General features: G+C 38.4%; 2 protein-coding genes across 12 annotated transcripts in view; one reads left to right on the top strand and one right to left on the bottom strand.

Moving 5' to 3' along the window:
- The window catches only part of DCBLD2 (discoidin, CUB and LCCL domain containing 2), a 117,457-nt gene extending 101,595 nt beyond the window's left edge, over positions 1-15,862 (top strand). For all 4 annotated transcript variants that reach the window (XM_021667012.2, XM_021667015.2, XM_021667014.2 and 1 more), the window contains 7 exons: positions 1,969-2,119; positions 2,891-2,977; positions 3,126-3,251; positions 6,275-6,368; positions 10,340-10,389; positions 11,269-11,406; positions 12,143-15,862. In XM_021667012.2, the coding sequence (XP_021522687.1) occupies positions 1,969-2,119; positions 2,891-2,977; positions 3,126-3,251; positions 6,275-6,368; positions 10,340-10,389; positions 11,269-11,406; positions 12,143-12,612 (1,116 nt within the window). In that variant the 3' untranslated portion in view covers positions 12,613-15,862. The remainder of the gene's footprint in view (positions 1-1,968; positions 2,120-2,890; positions 2,978-3,125; positions 3,252-6,274; positions 6,369-10,339; positions 10,390-11,268; positions 11,407-12,142) is intronic.
- Positions 13,935-22,503, bottom strand: part of ST3GAL6 (ST3 beta-galactoside alpha-2,3-sialyltransferase 6) — a 66,997-nt gene continuing 58,428 nt past the window's right edge. For all 8 annotated transcript variants that reach the window (XM_012477102.3, XM_012477091.3, XM_012477097.3 and 5 more), the window contains 2 exons: positions 19,726-19,878; positions 13,935-18,094 (listed from right to left, as the gene is read on the bottom strand). In XM_012477102.3, coding sequence (XP_012332525.1) covers positions 18,008-18,094; positions 19,726-19,878 — 240 coding nt within the window. In that variant the 3' untranslated portion in view covers positions 13,935-18,007. The remainder of the gene's footprint in view (positions 18,095-19,725; positions 19,879-22,503) is intronic.

Below are 22,503 nucleotides of genomic sequence, written 5' to 3'. Positions count from 1 at the left end.
GGATTCTCAGTAAATTCTCATAGATTGACTATAGCAAATCTTTTTTACTCAGTTTTTATAAAATCAAGACAACAATATAGAGGAAGATCTTAAAGATAGTTTTTATGTTTAATGATTCGTCATCATCCCTGTTCCACTAATATAGAAAGAATGAAAATAATTGCCTTTCATTTTATTTCAGAATAATATCTGAGGAAATTGCGGGAGCTCACTAGTATGGAAATTATCTTAACTGCAAAACACACTTTTTAGGAAATAAAGGATATTAACACATACTTCAAAGTTCATAGTCTAATGCCAAGTGAATTAGCCAAGAAGAAATGGAGCCACAATACTTGGAACTAACTTAAGAAGTTAATCATCTACTTAGTCTCACCTCAGCTAATTAAAAACAAATCACTTTGATTTTAGGCAATATATGCTTATTAATGGTCTTTAGAAACTACCTAGTTGATCTGACCTAGAGAACAACCAAGGCTGTTTTTAGCTTATTGGAGGCTATGCTTAAGTCAGAAGACCCAGAGTCAAGTTGCTGCCCTGTCATTGACTAGCCAGCTGTGCAATCCACTTAGAGATTCCTGTGTCCTGCCTGTTTCATAGGGTTGTCTGAGTTAGTTACATTAAAATGTTTTATAAATAGTTAAGTGCTGGTCCAATGTAAGATACTATCAGTATTTGCTTGAAGTAGTTAAGGGAGTGAGACTCACCTAAACGCATAATTTTACTTAGGGATTATTTTTATAATGCATTTGTTGCTATTTAGTTACAATCATTAAATTAGTATTAGGCCAGGAGTGGTGGCTCACACCTGTAATTCCAGGACTTTAGGGGAGGTCCAGGCATGAGGGTTGCTTGAGGACTGGAGTTCAAGACCTGCCTGAGCAACACAGCAAGACCTCTTTCTACAAAAATGAAAAGTCACAGGGTACGGTGGCTCACTCCTGTAATCCCAGCACTTTGGGAGGCTGAGGCAGGCGGATCCTTTGAGGTCAACATGGTAAACTCTGTGTCTACTAAAAATACAAAAATTAGCTGGGCATGTTGATGCACACTTGTAGTCCCAGCTACTCAGGAGGCTGAGGCAGGAGAATCACTCGAACCCGGGAGGAGGAGGTTGCAGTGAGCCAAGATCACGCCACTGCACTCCAGCCTGGGTGACACAGTGAGACCCCTTCTCTAAATAAATGAATACATACATGCATACCATACACATTGGCATGCGCCTCTATAATCCTAGCTACTCAGGAGGCTGAGGCAGGAGGATCGTTTGAACCCAGGAGTTCAAGGTTGTGGTGCGCTTTGATTCCACCAATGCAATCCCTGGATGACAGTGTCTCTAAGAAAAAATTGATAATTTAAGCATAAAATAGCATTTCAAAGTCACTTCTGGTTTAAATAGCAGCAAGGAACAAAAACTGGGATTATAATATGAGAGCTGTCTTTATGCAGTTTACCCAGTAGGTGGAGGTATAGATCTGTTACATGTTCGATAGTACTTGTTCACCTTCAGTCTATTGAGAGAAAATCATGAAAAGTACACAGCAAAATATTTCCTCTAACACCTAGCATGATCAATTTTGTTTTACTTTAAAAACAAAAATTAATGTATTTAAAAAGTTGGTAATTCCACCGGACTAGAGTTACTAATTTATTAATCGGATAAATTGTCTCACTGGATTTGAAACCTTTTACCCAAATGCCAAGTTAACCCTCTTATTAAGTTCTTAAATCATCTTAAAATCATTTCCATATTAAATATTTTTCCTTTATAAACTTTTGAGAAAAAGTGCAGCATCTTAATAGTTTTCCATATTATGGTTTATTTTCTTAAAATTTAATCCTTATTGTCATGCTTTACAGAGGTCATTTAATGCCTAGAGCAAAGCGCAAAAACATGTTTAAGTGGAGAAATTTAGCCCTGCCCTCTGTTGATTTAAAGTACCAATTTTTGTTGTTGTTCTTTTAAAGATATTTCAAGGAAACAAAGATTATCACCAGGATGTGCGTAATAACTTTTTGCCACCAATTATTGCACGTTTTATTAGAGTGAATCCTACCCAGTGGCAGCAGAAAATTGCCATGAAAATGGAGCTGCTCGGATGCCAGTTTATTCTTAAAGGTAAAGAAACCGTGTTTAAGATATGTTATTTCACCGGATTGCTAATTTACAATGGTTTTGCTGTTCTCAGAGAAAATAATAAGTAGGGTGTTTTTCTGATTAAATCCTAATTACAATATTTTCTTAAAGGGATTTAAAAAAAATAAATGGTTACCATATTAAAAAGTGACTTATCAGAATGGTTTCCAAAATTATAAGTGGAAGAAGAAAGAGCATCATTCATGAGATAATGTAAATGAGATCACTTTCCAAATTTAGTCTCAATTCTAATCATTTTAAATCAGGTCTCGTGTACCGTAATATTTGTTTAACATAAGCATGGAAGAGTGTAACAGTACATTCAAAGTGAGAATAATTTATCTCAATATTACACATTTTAATATACTATGTATTGTTGTATCCCCAAGACTACCACAGTGCCTGACACATCACTGGCCCTCCATTCATAATTATTAAATGAATTGAATAAGTACTGTGTCAAAATGTGATGACTCCTTTATAGCTTTAGCCACATCACTTTCCACCCCATTATTCTCCTTCCTCAGATTATTTTCACATGATTTAATTATTTAAAAACTGAGAAATCCTGGCATATTTGTGCATTTGTTGTGGAGTATAATTATCCTTCCAATGTATTTCTCTCTGTGATTTAAGAGTATGCTGCAGAATTAAATATTTTAGGAAATATTGAAGACATTTAACATTGCTATTTTTAACAGTGGTTTTTTAAAACAAAATATTTAAACTAAATTTTCTAAACCATTTTTCAAGGTCGTCCTCCAAAACTTACTCAACCTCCACCTCCTCGGAACAGCAATGACCTCAAAAACACTACGACCTCTCCAAAAATAGCCAAAGGTACGCCTGCTTTTAATGTGAGAATTTGCTGTTCCTTGGATTTATGATGCAGCTTTCCAAAAATATATTTGAAAGCATTATCAAATAAGTTTATGTTGATCAAGTGGTATAGATGAAAACGTAAAGAGCTTTTAAAACTTTTTTAAAGGTCATGCTCCAAAATTTACTCAGCCGCTACAACCTCGCAGTAGCAATGACTTTCCTGCACAGACAGAACAGACAACTGCCACTCCTGATATCAGAAATACTACCGTAACTCCAAATGTAACCAAAGGTATGCAAACAGGAGAATGAACACCTAGTACATAGTATTGTTTTGTTTTTAACTAAAGTTTTCACGGGCATTTTTAGCTTAAACCCTCAGTTTCTTCCAACTATAGTTTTTAAGTACAGCAAAAAAAAAATTGATTTTATTTCATAGGAAAAGACTGCATTGATCTAAGTTCTAGTTTCTGCTGCTATGTAGAATTGCTCTTTAAATATTTAGAGAAGGCCACTGTGTTGCAGGCCTCCTCTTGTGATTTATTTTTCCTTACCGTTAACCGTGTTGACTCTCAGGCTTAGAAATACAATATTTTCTAGAAATAACTGAAATCATAGCAGGAAACAAACTTGTTTCCTCTGGTAATATATTAATTTAATGGGTAGGGAACTTGATGGCAAAAGGGGGAAAACAGAAACAGAACTTTTAGTGGAAACTAATACTTTTTAAAAAAATACTCTGAGTTAACATGTTCATTAAAAAAAAACTTTGGTCTCTCTTTTTAAATGTTTGCAGTTATGTTTTTTAAGATTATAAATACAAATTTATTAGAATTTACTTTCAACTTTTGTTATCAGTGATAAATAAGGTCTAAATACATAAAATATAGTAGTTAAAATACATGAAAGGTAGTTTTATTGTTGAAAAACAAAATTTCAGTTGAATTTTAAAAAGTGTCTGTGTCGTAGTAGACTGAGTATCAGGGTTGTTAGATAAAAAGCTTACTTGTTTTCAGGAAAATGCAGAGAGAGAAAGCAATTCATCTACAGTAATTTGTGCCACATAGAACTTGAGTCATTCTCAGTTTTTCAAAGTTTGCCTGGATTCAGAGAACTTTCTCTCACCTTCCCCATGTCGGTTTCTTTTCCGTCTTCTGAGGTATTTTCAGAAAGATGAATTTCTTTCTCATGCTGCAGGTACAGCTAGACAGAATCAAGAGTTCTCGGAGGCAGGAGATCTCAGCATCTTACAGAGCTGCTCACGAGTAGTCAGAGGGCATGTACTTAGGCAGAATCCCAGCCCACATGCCTGCTTGGAGATCAGTCACTGAAAAGTGTTGCTCATCCTAAAATCTGATTACAGAAGCTCAAGACTAAGAGTCCTTAAATAATTTTCTTCGAGAATTAGGATCTCTGTATGCTCCCTGCAAAAAACAAACAAACAAAATAACAGAATGAGCTGGTCTTCTCAAAGACCTCCTGTCTTTTTTTCCTTGGTATGGTTGTGTATAAACTTATTTTTTGAACCTAAGATGTTTTAAAGCCTCTGTAAATCATACAGCATCCATCTAAACTTGATTATCCTCTCTAGCCTCACCAATCTTAGGGAAAACGCACATTTACCGTTCTGAATTCTGAGTGTTTTCTAGTCTAAGTCATTATTTCTGTTTACGCACTTCTCCATTTTTACAGCCAGGCTGAGAGTGATTTCATGGAAAAGGTTATGTCATGGTCAGATTTGTGCCTCTGTAGTTTCCAGGTCCTCCCTCAGTGGGGCCCGTGGCACCAGCTGGCAGTCCTTGTGAAAGGCCATGGTGAGCTGTTCTGTCTGTTCTCAACTGTAGCTATTTTAAATATTCCCCATATTTTCAAACCTTTCACCCAGATATCTTCACTCACTGTCAGTTACCTCTCAAACTTGATGGAGAAAGTAGAGCCTACAACCTATCTGTATCCTCTGTTCACTGCAGTGAAAAGGGGGCTTTTTTATGTTGCCAAAGGCTGATCACATCACCTGTGCCCTCGTTCCCATCATCCACCTCTCAGGGACCCAATATTACTGATTATCCTCTCCCTCTCCTGTATCTTCAGCCTCTTTCTCTCATTTGGATACAGTTGTTATAAGGAATAAAAAAGATGCTGCAGATTAGACTCATCGCAGCATCCGGCTCTGAGCCCCCAGTAAATATCAGCAGGTGCTGCTATTGTCATCTTCATGGCGAGTAGGGGGTTGAGGGATAAAGGAAGGAATTAATATCCAGATGACCTTAGGCAGATCATTTTCTATGTCTGAGCTCAGAATTCCTTATCTCTGGAGTGAGATTAGGGGATTAAATGATCCCTAAATCTCTCCCAGTTCCAGCATTGTGTTGGCTCCTGACCTGTTGATTCACACATTTCCAACTGACCTTCTTAACACCACATGGTTACCTTCCCATACATGTAAATGCTTTGCCATTATGATGTAACCACTTCAAGTGCTGGATTATATTCTCTTGTAAAGAGGATACCATGATTTATTCCCTCTCATTTTGGTGCATTTGGATTATTTCCAATTTTTCACTCTTATACAGCACCGGAGAACATCTTTAAGGAGGCATCTTTAAATGTCTTTTTAGTTTCTGAGAATAAATTCTAGGCATGGAATTGCCAATCGATATTTGTACATATTGCCCAAAAATGCCGATCAGTAAGATAGTGTCAGTTTATATTTCCATTAAAAGATACATGTTTCCTGGTAGCCTCTTCATCAATTCATTGTTGTTTTAAATATTTGCCACTTTGATTAGCAAAAGCAATATTTTGTTCTTGCTTTAATTTTTTTTGTTGGTTTAACTTACATTTCTTTGATTACTAGTGAGGCGAACATGTTTAATGGTTACTTGAATTTGTTAATGTATTGCTAGTTAATCTCTACTGACTTTTCTCTTAAATGTTTGGATTTGACTTGTAATACCCTACAATAAAATAATTATTTACAGTAACTCTTCACATATGCAGAAAATATATTTTCCCAGTTTTTGATTTGCATTTCAATTTTATTTTAGTGATTTAAAAACTTAGGAAAATTTCACATGGATACACAGATGGAATGAATAGTGTAACAAGCTCCTGTGTTAGGAAACCGTTGAGGTCAGGCAGGCACGTAACACACTATCCGCAAAGCCTCTGCAGATACCACCACATGCCCAGTCTTGACAAACAATGTTTATGGTATTTTTGTGAGGTAGAAAAATGTGGAAAGACGGTGTGGTTCCTTTTCCCTAATGATTTCTGCCATTGTGGTTGATACGGTTTTTGTCTTTGTCACTTCAGATGTAGCCCTGGCTGCAGTCCTTGTCCCTGTGCTGGTCATGGTCCTCACGACTGTCATTCTCGTATTAGTGTGTGCCTGGCACTGGAGAAACAGGTGAGTACATAACTAGTTCACCTGAGTCCGAAACTGCCAAATGTGAAGCAGAAGCTAAATACAGAAGATGAACTATATGCAGTGTTTATCTGCTTGAGTGTGAGCGTTAAGGTAGTTATTAGAATAAAAATTTCATGCGTCTCCTTTATTCCCATTAAAAATAAGTTCAGTTCCATAGTCAATTACCAAGTACCTTTTTTCTATCAAGTTCTGATTTTACCCTGGGATATGTACATTAATATGAACAATTTCTGTTGCATGATAGTTACAGTTACTTAAAAGAATGAGACACAGTTCCTTTCTCCAAAGTGTTTAGCGGGATTGACTAACAAAATAAGGAACTATATCATGTGGTTTGATGAGTTATTTATGTTACACTGAGGAGAACCATGAGGATTAACTGTACTTTTTCTTCAGGAAATTCCGAGTTTGCCTTGCCTTGCCTTAACAGAATTCTAGTTGGCTAGGTAGAGGAAGGTAGATGTCTTTGTTTGGGCTGCTGTAAGAAAATACCATAACCTGAGTAACTTACAAATAATAGAATTGATTTCTCACAGTTGTGGAGGCTGAGGAGATGAAAACACTGCGGAGGCCGTGACTAGTGAGGGCCTGCCTTTGGCCTCGTTCACCAGCAGCGCCTTCTTGCCCAATCCTCACATGGGGAGGGGGGCAAGCAAGCCCTCTCAGGCCTCTCCTATAAGGGCACTAATCCCATTCACGAGGACTCTGCCTTCAGGACCTGATCACTTACCAAAAGCCCCACTTCCTAATACCATCACTTTGGGGATTAGGATTTCAACATACAGATTTTGGAGCAATGCATATATTCAGATCATAGCAGTAGAGAATGGCCCAACCTGAGGGAATTGTTTGAGTGAAGGCACAGTGATATGGAATGTAGGCAAAATAGTGAGTCATTTCCTGTGGGCTTGGCATAGGAGAGTCCTGAGAAGCAACCCCAGAGGTGTAGTATGGGCCTGTATCAGGAAAGGCTTTTTCTGGAAGAGAGAAATTTAGATTTTTTTCTATAGATGGAAAGTCATTGAGTGTTAAGCAAAGAGGTGATATTGTCAGATGATTGTACAAGGATGGTGGCAGTTTTGAAGGGTGGATTGAAGAGGAGAGAGGCTGAAAGACTTAGCAAGATGAGTTAGGACACCAGTGAGGTCAGGCAGGCACATAACACACTGATTTTAGGAAAGGGAGGAGAGATGGAGGGAAGATGTTTCCCAGTGGCATTGACAGGATGCACTACTGGTGTCTACTAAGGAAGAAGTGACACAGGAATCTGAGGTTTCTGGCTTGTGCAGTTAGACCGGTAGAGGTGTCATGAGTTGAGATAACACAGCAGGAGGGACAGGTTTGGTGGAGAATGAGAACGACTTCATGTGTTCAGTCATTCCACAAATATTTGAATACTTGGCTCTTACCCTGTGCCAAGTATTGTGCCATGTGCTGGGGAATCCAATGATGAACCCCAAAGCTTACAGATTAGTAACAGATGCAATGCAAAAAAACTCACAGCTATAACACCAGCCGTAGAATATATGCCATGGGAGGAAGCTCGCAGATCCCAGCTTCATGAGCAGGCTGAGTAGACACACAGCGAGTTAGTATGAGAACAGCAGGGAGAGGAAAGGGCTTCAGGAAATTCCAAAGAGGAGAGAGCATGATACATTTAAGGAATTTAGCAACGACAGTGATAGTAGTGGATGAGGCTGGCAGTAGCAGTAGCTAATTTTTATGGAAAATAGAATGCTAATATAAGTCACTATTCTACATAATTATTCTAAATACATGTATTCATTCATTTAATCCTCAAAACAATCTATGAAGCAGGCACTATAATAAGCCTCATTTTACAGAAGGAGAAAATGAGACACAACATAAATAATTTGCCTGAGGTCACTCAGCTAATATATAGCAGAAGGGAGTTTCGGGCCGGGCTTCAGAGATCGTGCTCTTACCGACTGCTGCTCTGAACGCATAATAAATAAAGTTGAACTCACTGTTACTAAAGCATGGGGTGTGAGGGTGAGGACTGGGGAGTGCCGCTGTTGAGCAGGCAGGAGTCAGAACCTGGGGGCAGTTTGGGATAGTGCTGGAAGGGCCCTGTGGACACCCAGACTCCTGAGGCAGACACAAGATCTGAGCTGGAGAACCGAAGTTACTGTTAGGAATGTAGTTGAAATTACTGATGAGCGGCTTTATGACAAGGAGTAAAGGAGCAGATGCCATTAATGTGCTGTGGAAAATCGGGAGGAGAATGATAATAAAAACAGCTGCAGCTTATTCAGAGCTCCTTCTAAGCAGTTTATATGTAATGAATAACCTGAAGTTCTGTCACTTGAGATTAAGTATATCAAATCCTTGGTATTACAACCTATGGCTAATATTGATGCCATACATTTGTTGTCCTAGCCATACAGGGCATCTGTTTAGAATGATGATTCATTTTTTTATTTCTAAATCATATGATGAAGAGAGCATTTTCAGGGAGAAAGGTGTTTAATCAGTATATTTTATTGTTTCATTCAAGTTTTTCATTAACATCTTCAACACTTACTATCTTTTCCACAAATTTTATATTATTCTGTACTTTGAAATAATGAAATAAGTATAGCCATGCTTTAAAATGACGATGTATTTAATATCAGAAATACAGTCTTATACTGGAGAATGTTTCCTGGTTTAAAAAAAAAAAAAAAAAAAAAGCACATGGCTTGGGCTTTTTTTTTTTTTTTTTTTTGGAGACGGAGTTTCACTCTTGTTACCCAAGCTGGAGTGCAATGGCATGATCTCGGCTCACCGCAACCTCCGCCTCCTGGGTTCAGGCAATTCTCCTGCCTCAGCCTCCTGAGTAGCTGGGATTACAGGCACGCGCCACCATGCCCAGCTAATTTTTTGTATTTTTAGTAGAGATGGGCTTTCACCATGTTGACCAGGATGGTCTCGATCTCTTGACCTCGTGATCCACCCGCCTCGGCCTCCCAAAGTGCTGGGATTACAGGGCTTGGGCTTTTTATGAAAAATCACATTTGTGATCTTGAGCAGATCACATAGCCATCTTGTCCTCATCTGTAGACTAGAATAATATCTGCTTTCTCCTTAGCTTGCAAAGCTCTAATTTGAATTGAATTAGATTTATACCCTTGAATCAGAAAATGTGATTACATTTGCTTGGTGTTTCTTTCTAAAAGCCATTTGGTAAACAGTAGTTCTTAAAGGAGGGGAGAGAGATTTTTCCTGGGGAGGACAAGTTACAATTCTGAGAGGTGGAATGTCGAGAATCTTCTTTGTTGCACACGTGGCTCTCGGCTCCCCCAGAGAATTTCAGTGCCTCCCAGGCTTGGAGAGTCACGTTCTCTTCCCTCTCCACTCGTCACTGTTAGTGGTAGCATTGACTTATCATGGAATGGTTGGAGGAATCAGATCTATGCAATTAAGGGTATGGGACCCTTTAAACTTCGCTGGGGAAAAAGACTGTAGAAGAAAAGCAAAAAGTTGGAGAAAAAAAAAATGCAGAATAGAAAACCAGAAGAAGGTGGGTTTTTTAGATCGGTGAATTTTGTGACTCAGTTGATTTGTGATATCTGTATTTGAAACCAAAACAGACTTAACATAATTTACCTATAATAACCCACATAGCAGAGCGGATTCTTTGATTTGATTCAGTCTTTTCATCTACAGACATGGCATTTTTAAATTTCTTTTATGCCTTTTGAGTGAGTAATAGGTAGGTAACAAGGTAGCTATGGCAAAAGATAGTTGTTTACTGAGAGTCCAGGATTTATAAACCTCAGCAGTAGCACCTTTGAAAGTCAAATGAAATAGAAGACTCCCTTAAGTAGATCAGCAAATAGAGGCGTGTACTCTAGACTAATTATTAACTCTGGTGTTTATTCTGCAGTTTCATCAATTTCGTACCAGTGAATTTACTCTATTTCCTACCTTCTTTTTTGTACTTCCAGAAAGAAAAAAACTGAAGGCACATATGACTTACCTTACTGGGACCGGGCAGGTAACTCACGTGGTCTGCGTCTCATTTCCATCAGAGGGAAGTCCCTCCCCTACAGGGGGCAGTAGTGAAAAGAGAAAGTCATTCTGAGGCTCATGGGGACTCCCCGACACTGTTAGAACAATGATGGCATTACTCTTCAGTTCCCACCATTTTCACCCTTCTGCAAAATGTCTTCTAGTTCATAAGCAGTGAGATGAAAAGTACAAATGTCTCATAACAACCTCTCTTCATTTTCTTCTGGAAAACTTGTGTAGTTTGTCCTGTGAATCTGTTTCCCTTGAGGAGACCGGCTTTCTGTGTGGCCATGTGAACACTGAGTCAGAAACAAAGGACTGTGGTCTCAAGGACACAGTGTGTGTTTGTCCTCTGCCATGGTTATTCACCGAGTGGAGTCCAGCAGTTTAGGGATTGGGCGGTCTCCCATGATGAGTTGTCATCTTCTCAATTGCTGCAAGTCACACCAAAGGCCCTTCTACCAGTCTCTCGCTTTCCAGTCTCACTGCTGGATCAGCTCTGAGTAGCCAGGAGAGTTCACTGCTATGGCTAGGGTAGAAAGGGGCTGCTAGTGCCCCGGGGCAGATCTTGGAGAGTATTTTTTTGGGGGGAAAAACTGAATTAAAATTACCCCTAAAATAGATACTGTATCTGGCTGCACTGTACTAAGAGTGGTTTGCCTGCATGTTTTTGGTAGAGCTGTCTACCGTGTACTGCTTGGTGCCGGATAGTCTCTCTCAGCAAAAAAGTTTGACTATACAGGCAAGTTTGTAGAGATACTTGTTACAAAAATGGCTTAAATGCAACAGGATTTCTCTCTTGATAGTACCATTTGAGATCCTAGTTTTTATTTAATGGTCTCTTTGGCTTACCGTCACAATGAAGGGTGGTGGAAAGGAATGAAGCAGTTTCTTCCTGCCAAAGCAGTGGACCATGAGGAAACCCCAGTTCGCTATAGCAGTAGCGAAGTGAATCACCTGAGTCCAAGAGAGGTCACCACAGTGCTGCAGGCTGACTCTGCAGGTAACTATGTTGCCGCCTTCTGGTACCAGGTAGAGGGAGAGACTGCTTAGGCTTGCTGTAAAGTGCTTTGGGATTTACAGTATCTTTGATTCCTATCATGTGTAAGAAATGAATTGTTTCCTAAAGGCAGAACCACTTTTTTTTTTAAAGGTGACCTTCAGAGAGTCATTGTTGTATCTTGGATGTTCTGTCTGTAAAGTTGGGGCATTCATTTCTAGTCTCTGGGCATTACATATGTTAACTGAGGCTTTGCTTGTTTGGTTTGTGGGGAGACCTGATATTTTAAGAGAACAGGAAAGACAGAGGAAGCTTTACAGTATCTATCCTGTTAACCTAGTATATATTTATTTTAAATATTTCCTAATATTTGAAAAATCTCTGAAATTATTTTTCAAGATTAATACTTATTCCAGTAATTGAATGTTTCTTTTCCAATAAGATATTCTGAAAAAAGTTCAGAAAGAAAATATCCAGTAAAGAAATATTCTGTCTAAATCTAAACAACATATGTGAAAACTCTTTATGCAACATTACATAAATGAGACTTTCTGGTATATTACTACTGTGAGACACTAGACAGTTTGTTTCATTTTGATTTTTGAAGTTCTTGCAGATTAAGTGTTGATGGCAACAGAAGTACCCTAAAGAATGTTTGCTTTTGGTGCTGTAGCTGCCACCCTTAATTATGGAGCCCTTTACTAGTAAAATGACTTTTCTGTCGTTTTGTGATACCCAGAGTATGCTCAGCCACTCGTAGGAGGAATTGTTGGTACACTTCATCAGAGATCCACGTTTAAACCAGAAGAAGGAAAAGAAGCAGGCTATGCAGACCTAGATCCTTACAACTCACCAGCGCAGGAGGTTTATCATGCCTATGCGGAACCACTCCCAATCACGGGGCCTGAGTACGCAACCCCAATCATCATGGACATGTCCGGGCACCCCACAGCTTCAGCTGGTCTGCCCTCCACATCCACTTTCAAAGGTACGGGGAACCAGCCTCCCCCACTAGTGGGAACTTATAATACACTTCTCTCCAGGACCGACAGCTGCTCCTCAGCCCAGGCCCAGTATGATACCCCGAAAGGTGGGAAGCCAGGTCCAGCTGCCCCAGATGAATTGGTGTACCAGGTGCCACAGAGCATACAGGAAGGATCAGGAGCAGGAAGGAATGGAGAATGCGATGTTTCCGAAGAAATCCTTTGAAGGTGATGCTGCTTTTTACAAAGCATCATTTTAAAGCACATGGCCTTTTTTTTTTTTTAATTATTAGTGGTAGTAATATATAGAATGTATTACATATCTGTCACTGAAGTGGTTGGGGAAGATGTGACTGAGGTACAGGAAACTACTAATCTTGCCATCTTGCTTTAAAGGTGTTATGGTGGCAGTTACTGCTTGCCTGTTAAATTTCAAACATCCTGTTTGATACTACTGTAGAACACTATTTTTAATACAGAAAAAACTCCCTATAATGCACTTCAAAGAAATTAAAAATCACTGAGAGTATTTATTACCAATGCTGCAGGTACATTAATGAACTCGAGATGGCTCTCTCAGCCTGACTGGCGATAACGCACGGTACTGTTCTTGAAATATCTAATGGCTTGAAATTCTAGACTGTTTGTGAAAGATGGGTACTACCATGATTTCCTCTTCTATTCCTATATTCCTTTCTGGGATATGTTTTCTTAAGTAGTGATGTAAGCATTGTTTTGATTGCAGCATATCCACTTACTCATCTTAACATCTGCAGCTGGGACACTCTGACTTGTAAGGAGCCAGGGGCATTGCTTTTTCACTTTGTGACACTCTTTAGAGCTTTAATGCTTCACGGTATATGACCTGCTCTCATTCTTGGGCGTTCCACTTGAGGCCCTTGGTGGCTTGCCCCATTCTTGTGTTTATAAAATGTTTGAGTATTTCTGTGAGTGATGTTTGCCTTATCAGTCACATGAATTCAGATCTCTCCGTGTCTTTAAGTAAGCTCCCCTATGTGGATAGGAACAGCTTTACAATTGGAAAGCTTTAAAGGAGGTTGTTCTCCCACCCCCAACTTTATTTGCAATGGGATTTTTCCTAGGAGAGTTATGAAAAATTGAGGGCTTCGAAGGGAGTGCTGTAAACATGACCCATTTATATTTATCAGTGAAAGGCAGAATTATTCACAGAAGTAATATAAATTACCTCTTTAAAAAGTAACTAGAAAATTTGTCCTTTTTGGTTTTAGACATTCACACACAAACATAGATTTTTCTTGAGTCTCAAGGTATTTTATTATTTTTAGTCAATAAAATTTGTTTTCCATAAACTATTACACAAAATAGAAACTTAACGTGTTTTTCAGGACTGCATGATCGTGCCCTTTGTGTGGTAAGAGTGTGAGTAATCCTGTATGTCACCTAGGGAGCAGACATTATAGCTTCCTAGCAAATGAATATTCATTGCCTTGTGTTTGATACCTCCTGGCAGCTTCCGTGTCACCACTTGTTCATACCTGCCCAGAGCTAGTTTTAGACACAGTAAAATAGAAATCATCTATTATTTATTAGCCAACAAAGTAAAACCATCTTTTAGACGGGCAAGACCACATGATAAAAATATATAAATTTGACATCCCCTCTTCCATAAACCTTCGTTTGTAGACAATGTTGAACAGTACTTTTCCATAAAGTTCCTGTCACTTCTGTTGGCCTGAGCCACCAGACTATGATGTTGCCAGAATTTACTCCATTTGAATAAAGATGAACAGTATTAGTTTTCTTGCTTCCATCAATTGTATCAGTATTCTAAAACATTGCTTCAGAAAGAGAACTGTTTATTTCTGCAGACTTCCTGCTCTTTTGCGGTATGGTTTTGTTGGCCTTATTTTCATTGGCTATTCCTTCTCCAAACTTTGAGGCACAGTTTCATTCATTGAAAAATCAATACATAATTTGTTTCAAAATGTTTGAAACAAAAGACACAGATGTTAGGCTTTTATTAAAACATACATGGGATGTGTGAAGCACATGTATTAACACAGTCATCCCCTTTCAGGTGGGAAGACAGCAAACCAGTTGATTTTTTAATTCATGCTTAGTACGCAGAGAATATACTTTTCCTCAAGTTATATACCTGTTTGAAGCTTTAAGAGAGATGATGTTTTTGATAACTATTTCATTTTCCCAAAGAAGTTTGCTATTGTATAATTGTGTATACCTGATTGTTTTCCTGGAGTTTTGTTGTTCAGTGTTTTTTTTGAAGAGAAGCAAGTGTTTTCTGAAATGATGCATATTTTAAGACTTGATTCATACTGCTTTTTTATAAAACATCTAGTTTTTACTACTTTTATATAAACTTTACTTTCCAGATGAAGAGCTGAGCCTGATTCAGATGGTTTTTCTGCTTTGTACTTTATTCGTTTCTATGGTAGAGGTTTTCTAATTGTTTTTGGTTTTTTTACCACATTTCTATGTCTGATATTTTCTATGTCTGATATATACAGCTTTGGAGACAATCAAGTAACAACTGAAAATGTGAAAGTAACCATATTTGACAAAATTTCCCTTGAATTATCTTTTGCTTCCAACGTCTAAGACTCAAAGTCACTGGTGTATTGGATTAAATTTGTCCTTGTTAATACAATTATAGAAATACATCAGACAGAGACACAACAAATGTGGCCATTACAGGTTTCATAAAATTACACTGACTTGGCTGTTACTTGATCTTCGGAAACAGCACAGTTTAAGATATTGTGAATTCTGATTTATACTTTATTAAATTGCTGTAAGTCTAAACAGATCCTGTTATATGTGCTGGGTCTAGTCCAGTTTATTTAAGAAGTTCATGTTTCACTATTTGCACTTTGCATTGAACAGTGGGTTTAGTCACTGATGTAAATGGTTTGAGTGAAGAATTAATGCAGTAATTATGACAACACATACGCACTTGCCTCTCCCCCTTCCCAGGAGAGGGGAGCAGAAGCTGAGCTTACCTAAATATGAATGTGGCCACAAAGCTGTGGAAAGTGACAAAGCTTAAACACCTTTGCCCTGGCTCTGCACTGTCACCTAGAGAGCAAGAAGTCTATAGAAACATCATGTCAGATGAAACGATTCTCTGCTTTTTGGTTCTGAACTTGAAGTTCCTAAACTGCAAAATATAAGAAGAGTTGGATGGTTATTAAAATGCTTTTGAAGTCAACTGTGGCACCAGTTCTCATGTAAAATCCAACTCGTGACTTTTTTTGTGTGTGTGGCACTGGGAAAAGTGGACACAAACGTGTTGAAATACATCTTAGAAATAAAAATGGTTTCAGCGTCAGTGATATTCTCCCAGAATGTGCTTTTCTTACCTCGGCATGTACTGTAGTCACTCAGTATTTGTATATGTTGCTAGAATTTAGATTGTAAAATAGTGAAATTTTAATGTGTTCATTTGTTTTTAATAAATTGTATATATGTCTTGCTCAGATTGTTTGGTTTAAATAAAACAACTTCGAGGTTTGTAGCTCTTCCCTATACTGTAAAAGATGCCAGATTCCTCAATTTTAATATCACTCATTTATAGCAATACTGTGCTTCCAGCAACATTTGAAAATGCCACTATTGGTTTTTTACTTTGATTTTTTTCTATGACCAGCACTATCTTTTTTTTTCCCCCCCAGTAATTTCAACTTTTATATTTTAGATTCTACAGGCACGTATGCAGGTTTGTTACGTGGTATATCGTGTGATGCTGAGGTTTGGGGTATGAATGATCCCATCATCCAGGTGGTGAGCATACTACCCAATACATAGTTTTCAGCCTTTGCCCTCCCCACTGCTTCCCCCTGCCCCGGTCCTCGGTGTCTGTTTCCCATCTTTATGTCCTTGTGTACCCACAGCACCATCCTTTTTGAAGCCTGATTTACCTTGTATCAACTGAACTTCAGCAGCCACACTGCAGCCTATGGGTGTGTGCTATGAGGGGAAGTCACATGATTGATCACATGTGATTCCAGTTCTGGCTTTTGCAAAGTTCTAAGAAGAATCAAAACTGTGGCACTCTGCAAACATATGCTGGTATTAATTGAACATAGTTCATAATTAGTTAATGTCTGATCTGGGTTAAATCAACGACTCCTCTTCCCTTCATCCTAAGTACTGCATTCCTGTTTCTGAGCCCAATCTATTTCACCCTTTATAGAGGTAGGTTGGTTGTCAGTAATCAAACCAAGGTTTTCCAGTGTTTCCCAATGATATTTATTCAAAAGACAGTAATTCTTTCTTCAGCTCATAACATCCTCAGACGACTTTTAGTTTCATCCTTACAAGCTCTATTGCTCTGTTCCTTCACCTCTCATTCCCCCATCTCCAAATGGCCTTTGGCTATATTAAAATTTAAGGAGACTAGCTTACCACCTTTGTAGAATTGGCTGGCTTGCACTGGGTCAGATTCTCTGGTGCACCCTAGGTAGGCAGGCAAGCTCTCCATCTGAGGATTAGATTTAATCATGGGAAAATGAGATTTTTTTTTTTTTTTGAAGACGACAGTCGCTGTCACACAGGCTGGAGTGCAGTGGCGCAATCTCGGCTCACTGCAGCCTCTCTGCCTCTCTGGCTCAAGCGATTGTCATGCCTTGGCCTCCTGAGTAGCTGGGACTACAGCATGCAGTACCATGCCCAGCTAATTTTTTGTATTTTAGTAGAGAAGAGGTTTCACCATGTTGGGCCAGGCTGGTCTTGAACTGTTCAGGCAATCTGACCGCCTTCCTCGGCTCCCCAAAGTGCTGGGATTTCAGGTGGGAGCCACTACGCCCAGCCTCAGCTTGACTTTTCTTAAGTGTTTACTTGTTCTTTTCTTTACCTTTCCTAATTAATTTACTTCCAAGTGGAAAACCTTCAAAATTTAATGAATAAACCAGACAAAAAAAAAGTTCAAGATTTTTCTTTCCTTCTTGTTTGTCTAGCTTAGCTTCATTGTATAAAGTTAAACTGTATGTAAATAATACAAAGCCATCAGACTGTAGTAATTCTATTCTTAGTTATATACTTAACCAGAACTTTATGCTTAGCCTATTTCCTTTAATTTAACACCACCTTCATTGTACCAAATTACTCATCACAGTCATGGTTCATTTAATTCCGGGGGTTGTCAGCGAGAGCTTAATTAAACCAGTATGAACTTACATTTCCATAGCCAAGTGGTTTCAGTTTGCCACATTAAGCCACAATCATGTGATTTCCCACCAGCCATGTTTACAGTAGCCAAGTATACTTCCGAAAATTATTATAGTCCAAATTGTGGTAAACTAAATCCTCAGTAGGAAGTCACATCCCTTCAAACATCCAAGATGAAGTAACTAGAAAAAGATGTGTAAAAACACCTCAGAAAACTAGCTTATTTTAAAAACACAATGCAACCAAAACATTTTCCTGATACCGTCACTAAACATTTCTTGGTTTTCATAAGTTAAATATATGGTATTCACAGAAATGTAGCTGGTGGTTATGAATCACCAGGCAGCAACAGACAATATACATAATTATTTGACGAGTGCATCCAACGTATTTTAAACTAAAAATTGCAGTACAAAAATAAAACACTGTTAGCTTCATCTTCTGAGTCTGTAGAGTCAATCTTGAGTCAAGTTGATTACTAGGTTTTTTTCTATAATGTCCTTCAAAAAGAGCTGCTCTGCAGTCACATTGTGATATGCGTTCTAAGGAAGAAAAATACAATTACCATCTTTCCCAATGTCAAAGTTTTAGCAGCAGCAATTTATATCTAAACATTCCAGTTCTTTATTCAGAACTTTTAAGTAACAAGTTGCATGTACTTTTAACTTCCGATTGCCTTTCACATTTCTTTCCTTGCTAGTTCTTGTGCAGAAGTGTTCCCTACAGCCTCGCCTTTCCACTTAAACTCTCACATACGTAAGGCTCCTTCATATCAAACCCTGGTAGACCGTCATGGTACAATACAAATCTGGACACTAAAATTGTGAGTTGTTCACTTTAATGAAAGAAGCCCCTAGAACTCTATTAAAAAAAAAAAAATCAGCCTAAACTATTACAATGCCTGGTTCAGTTTAAGATATGTTAAAAAAAAATTACTGTTCTATACATGAATATACAAATTTTCTTTCTCAGTTGTTCTAATATTCTCTTTAGATGACACTTGAAATACCACAAGTGCTACAGGAAAGTTCAGGGCTGAGGAGAAATAAGCCTCATCTAAAGTCTGTTGGGGCACCTACTTATTAAAATACTTAAGTGCTTGTCCTACATGGTGGGGACAGAGGGTGGAGGTGAGGGACAAAAGGCAGTACTAAAATCTAACGATTTATGTACCACTTCCTCAGCTTATATAGTGGGATGGTTCAAGGGGACCGATTTCATGAAATATATCCATATACCTTCTATCGAGTAATGTTTCAATATTGAAAGTATACAGGTAACATTTTAATCCTATCACTTGTGATGTACTACTCATCTAAGTTCAAATTAGGAAACTAGGAAACTCTTCAGTGAAATACAAATCCTTAGCCCGGTGCGGTGGCTCATGCCTGTAATCCCCGCACTTTGGGAGGCTAAAGCGGGAAGATAACATGAGGCTAGGAGTTCGAGACCAGCCTGGCCAATATGACAAAAACCCATCTCTAGAAAAATAAAAAATATTAGCTGGGCAGGATGACAGGCGCCTGTAATCCCAGCTATTCAGAAGGCTGAAGCAGGAGAATCGCTTGAACCTGGAGGGACAAAAGTTGCAGTGAGCTGAGATCGCGCCACTGCACTCCAGCCTGGGCGACAGTGAGACTCTCAAAAAAAAAATTTTTTTTAAGTAAAATTGTTTAAAAATAATGAAAAAACCTCGCTATTAATCCCTATTCAAGAGAAGTATGATCCAGTATGGTTTTTAACCTTTTTGACCATGAAGATTCTCTTGTAGGATCAAAATATTCTAGTCCATCTTGTCTACTTAAAAACAAATGCATGAGAATAATTAAGCACAGCAATCCAACGTGAATCTGTAATCTCGCAAACACAACAGTTGCTGTATTTCAGTAGTGCAAATATGATAGAATATCTAAGATTCTGTACTTAAATGGGTTTGATGACACTTGGCAATAACCATGAGGCCCATAAATTGGGATTTGATGCTGTAGTAAAATGATTCTGGACCTGAGTTCTAGTTGTAGCCCTTAGTAGCTCTGTAAACCCCATCAAGCCCTCAACCCCTCAAAACCTGATCCCTCAGTAAAATGAGTGTGAGAAGAGGAAAATAGGGGCTTTCCATTCCCCAAAGATGAGTCCAAAGCATATATATACTACCTTAAGTACAGTATATTACCTTATTCATCAAAGACATGGTGGCGTTCCCATAGTAGTGCAAGGGACTCTTGAGGTCAGAAAAGTTGTATTTAAAACCAGCTAGGTGAACTTCATGGCATATGTAAAATGCCAGTGTGATGGCAATAATTCCTGTTGTTGGGTGTTTGGGTTTCTGGGGGAGGGAATGAAAAAAAATTTTTTAGTAAAAGCGGCTACTTGTTTCCACAGCATATTTGGTTGGCCGAATCATATAAAACAGAGATTTCGAAATGTTTAATAATGAGAGAAATAAACCCTCATTATAAGGCTGAAGCACCCAAGGAGTATACATAGATACCTTAACTCTAAAAAAATAAAAATAAACTGTGACTGAAATCCTAGGAAGTCTTTAAATTAAAATATAACTGCAGTATTATCCCAGAGGACAACTGTCAAATGAAAGAAGACTGTGAGGCTTAAGGAAGAGAATGTTGCTGCATTGTTTAAAAAAAAAAAAAAAAAAAAAAAAAACACCTGATGAGTCAGGCTCCTTATGGGAAAAGCAAAGCCTGGGAATTCTGAACACGTACGAAATGTGAGGACAGCTTAATTTGCGAATGGATGGAATCATGATAAAAGACTTCACATAAATTCGCCTTAGAATAGCTGTATTTTATACTCACCATTTAAACTAACTCTAGGGAAAGACTAATGAAGGACTTCCATGATAAATTATAGTAGTATCTGACTAGAAAATATTCCAAATGCATACAAAGCAATATCACAATCTCAACTGCACCATTATTTTTTTTTTAGAAAGAAAAACCAAGCATCCTCTTTCCTCATTTGACATATATCTTGAAAACCAGTGTGACAGATATTTGACAAGAGGGTCTTTCAGAAATTTTAATTCTCACTTTATGGCCTTCCAAGAGAAAAATAAGATATTAAGCTTTTTACATCACACTTTCAATGAAGTGTTTCTTTTGGTTCTCACTGAAATTACAAGTGACTTATTAGGATTTTGAGAGAAGAAAAACATCAAAGAGGCACAATCAAATCAAATCAATTCCAGGACAAACTCGTCTGAAAGCCTCAACTGCCTTCAGCATAAGCGTTTCTTTACGCTATGTACCACTGTAACCTAGCAGTCATTCAGCATCATCCGTCCCATTACTTCTCCTTTCTCTTTACGCCTTTTCATGTCTTCTACTTTCTTCACAACTTAGAGTCCTGCATCCGTCTACGTAACCATTCCTTTATTTAGACCAGCTCTTCTGCACCCATCACCCACAGAATGACCCAACTCTCAAATAGGCATTAAGTATGCCCAGCAATCCAGTTACATTTGACTAGTAAATTTCCATTCCTACTAATTCCATGAGAAGAATTTATAACTTTGAATAATACTAAATTTGGAATAATAGTAAATTCCAAGATGAGAATCTGTAACTTTGTATCCTCAACAGCCACAGTCTGCTTCCTAATTTGCCTACTTCATCTTTATTTTTTTTTAAGGAAACACAAGCCGTCAAGAGAGTGACATCATCTTCCCACCTCCAAATCTACCATCTTACCTGTATCTTCACTCATATTTACAGTGTTTATTCCTTTTTTTTTTTTTTTGAGATGGAGTTTCACTCTTGTTACCCAGGCCGGAGTGCAATGGCGCAATCTCGGCTCACCGCAACCTCCGCCTCCTGGGTTCAGGCAATTCTCCTGCCTCAGCCTCCTGAGTAGCTGGGATTACAGGCACACGCCACCGTGCCCAGCTAATTTTTTTTTTTTTTTTTTGTATTTTTAGTAGAGACGGGGTTTCACCATGTTGACCAGGATGGTCTCGATCTCTTGACCTCGTGATCCACCCGCCTCGGCCTCCCGAAGTGCTGGGATTATAGGCGTGAGCCACTGCACCCGGCCTGTTTATTCCTCTTGTAACGAATGAGATTTAACTTCAGCAACCCTTCACTAGTGCATATTTTAATCCCATATCTCAACAGTTTTTCTTCTGTACTTACTTACCTACTTTCTCCCTTCATCATATTTCTTTCTGCTGAATCACTCCCTTCAACATACACACAGACCAAAAATGAACAAAACACACTTCCTCGATCCTGTATCATGCTCCAGCTATTGCTTCACTTCTCTGATCCTCGTTCTAGCAAAAAGTCCACTAAAGATTTGTCGCTGCTTGCTCATACGAGTTCCAGATTCTCTTCAACCCAATTCAAGCAGCCGTTTCCCTTCTTTCTTGCTGTCAATATCTATCACCAGTATGACCTCCACATTTCTAAAACCAGGGTTTACTATTTATGTTCAGCCTCTGGACAGCGTTGGACATGGCTGACTTCCCTTGAAATGCAGCAATGTTTTCATTTGGTTTCTGGGACTTGAACGTAGCTACGGCTAGTTCTAATGTCATCACTAAGCATGTTCAGGGTCTTTCTGTGCTTTTGGAATTAAAGACATTGCCTAAAATGAAGAACCAAGGTATACCTGGTCACACTTCACTTAGGAATATAGGAGCTGAAAAGTCACAAACACACATTCAGAAGCTGTCCTTTACCATCCGAATTAAGAAGTCAGGTTTAAATTTAAAACATGGATGACTTGAGCATTCCATTTTCAGGAGTCTATCCTACAGAAATCCGACACATGGGCAGAAAACTCCTATCAGCACATGTACTGCTACGTTATTTAAAGAGAAGAAAATGCTGGATACAGTTGAGTGTTTATAAATAGGAGAAGAGTTAAATAAAGGAAAAAAGAAAAGAGCAGAACAATGTCTGTAGTATAATCATAATTATACTGAACAAAC

Source organism: Aotus nancymaae, unplaced genomic scaffold (assembly GCF_030222135.1).
Source record: "Aotus nancymaae isolate 86718 unplaced genomic scaffold, 86718_ANA_hifiasm-v0.15.2.pri h1tg000011l, whole genome shotgun sequence".
Lineage (NCBI taxonomy): Eukaryota > Metazoa > Chordata > Mammalia > Primates > Aotidae > Aotus > Aotus nancymaae.
This window is presented reverse-complemented; position numbering and strand designations above follow the sequence as displayed.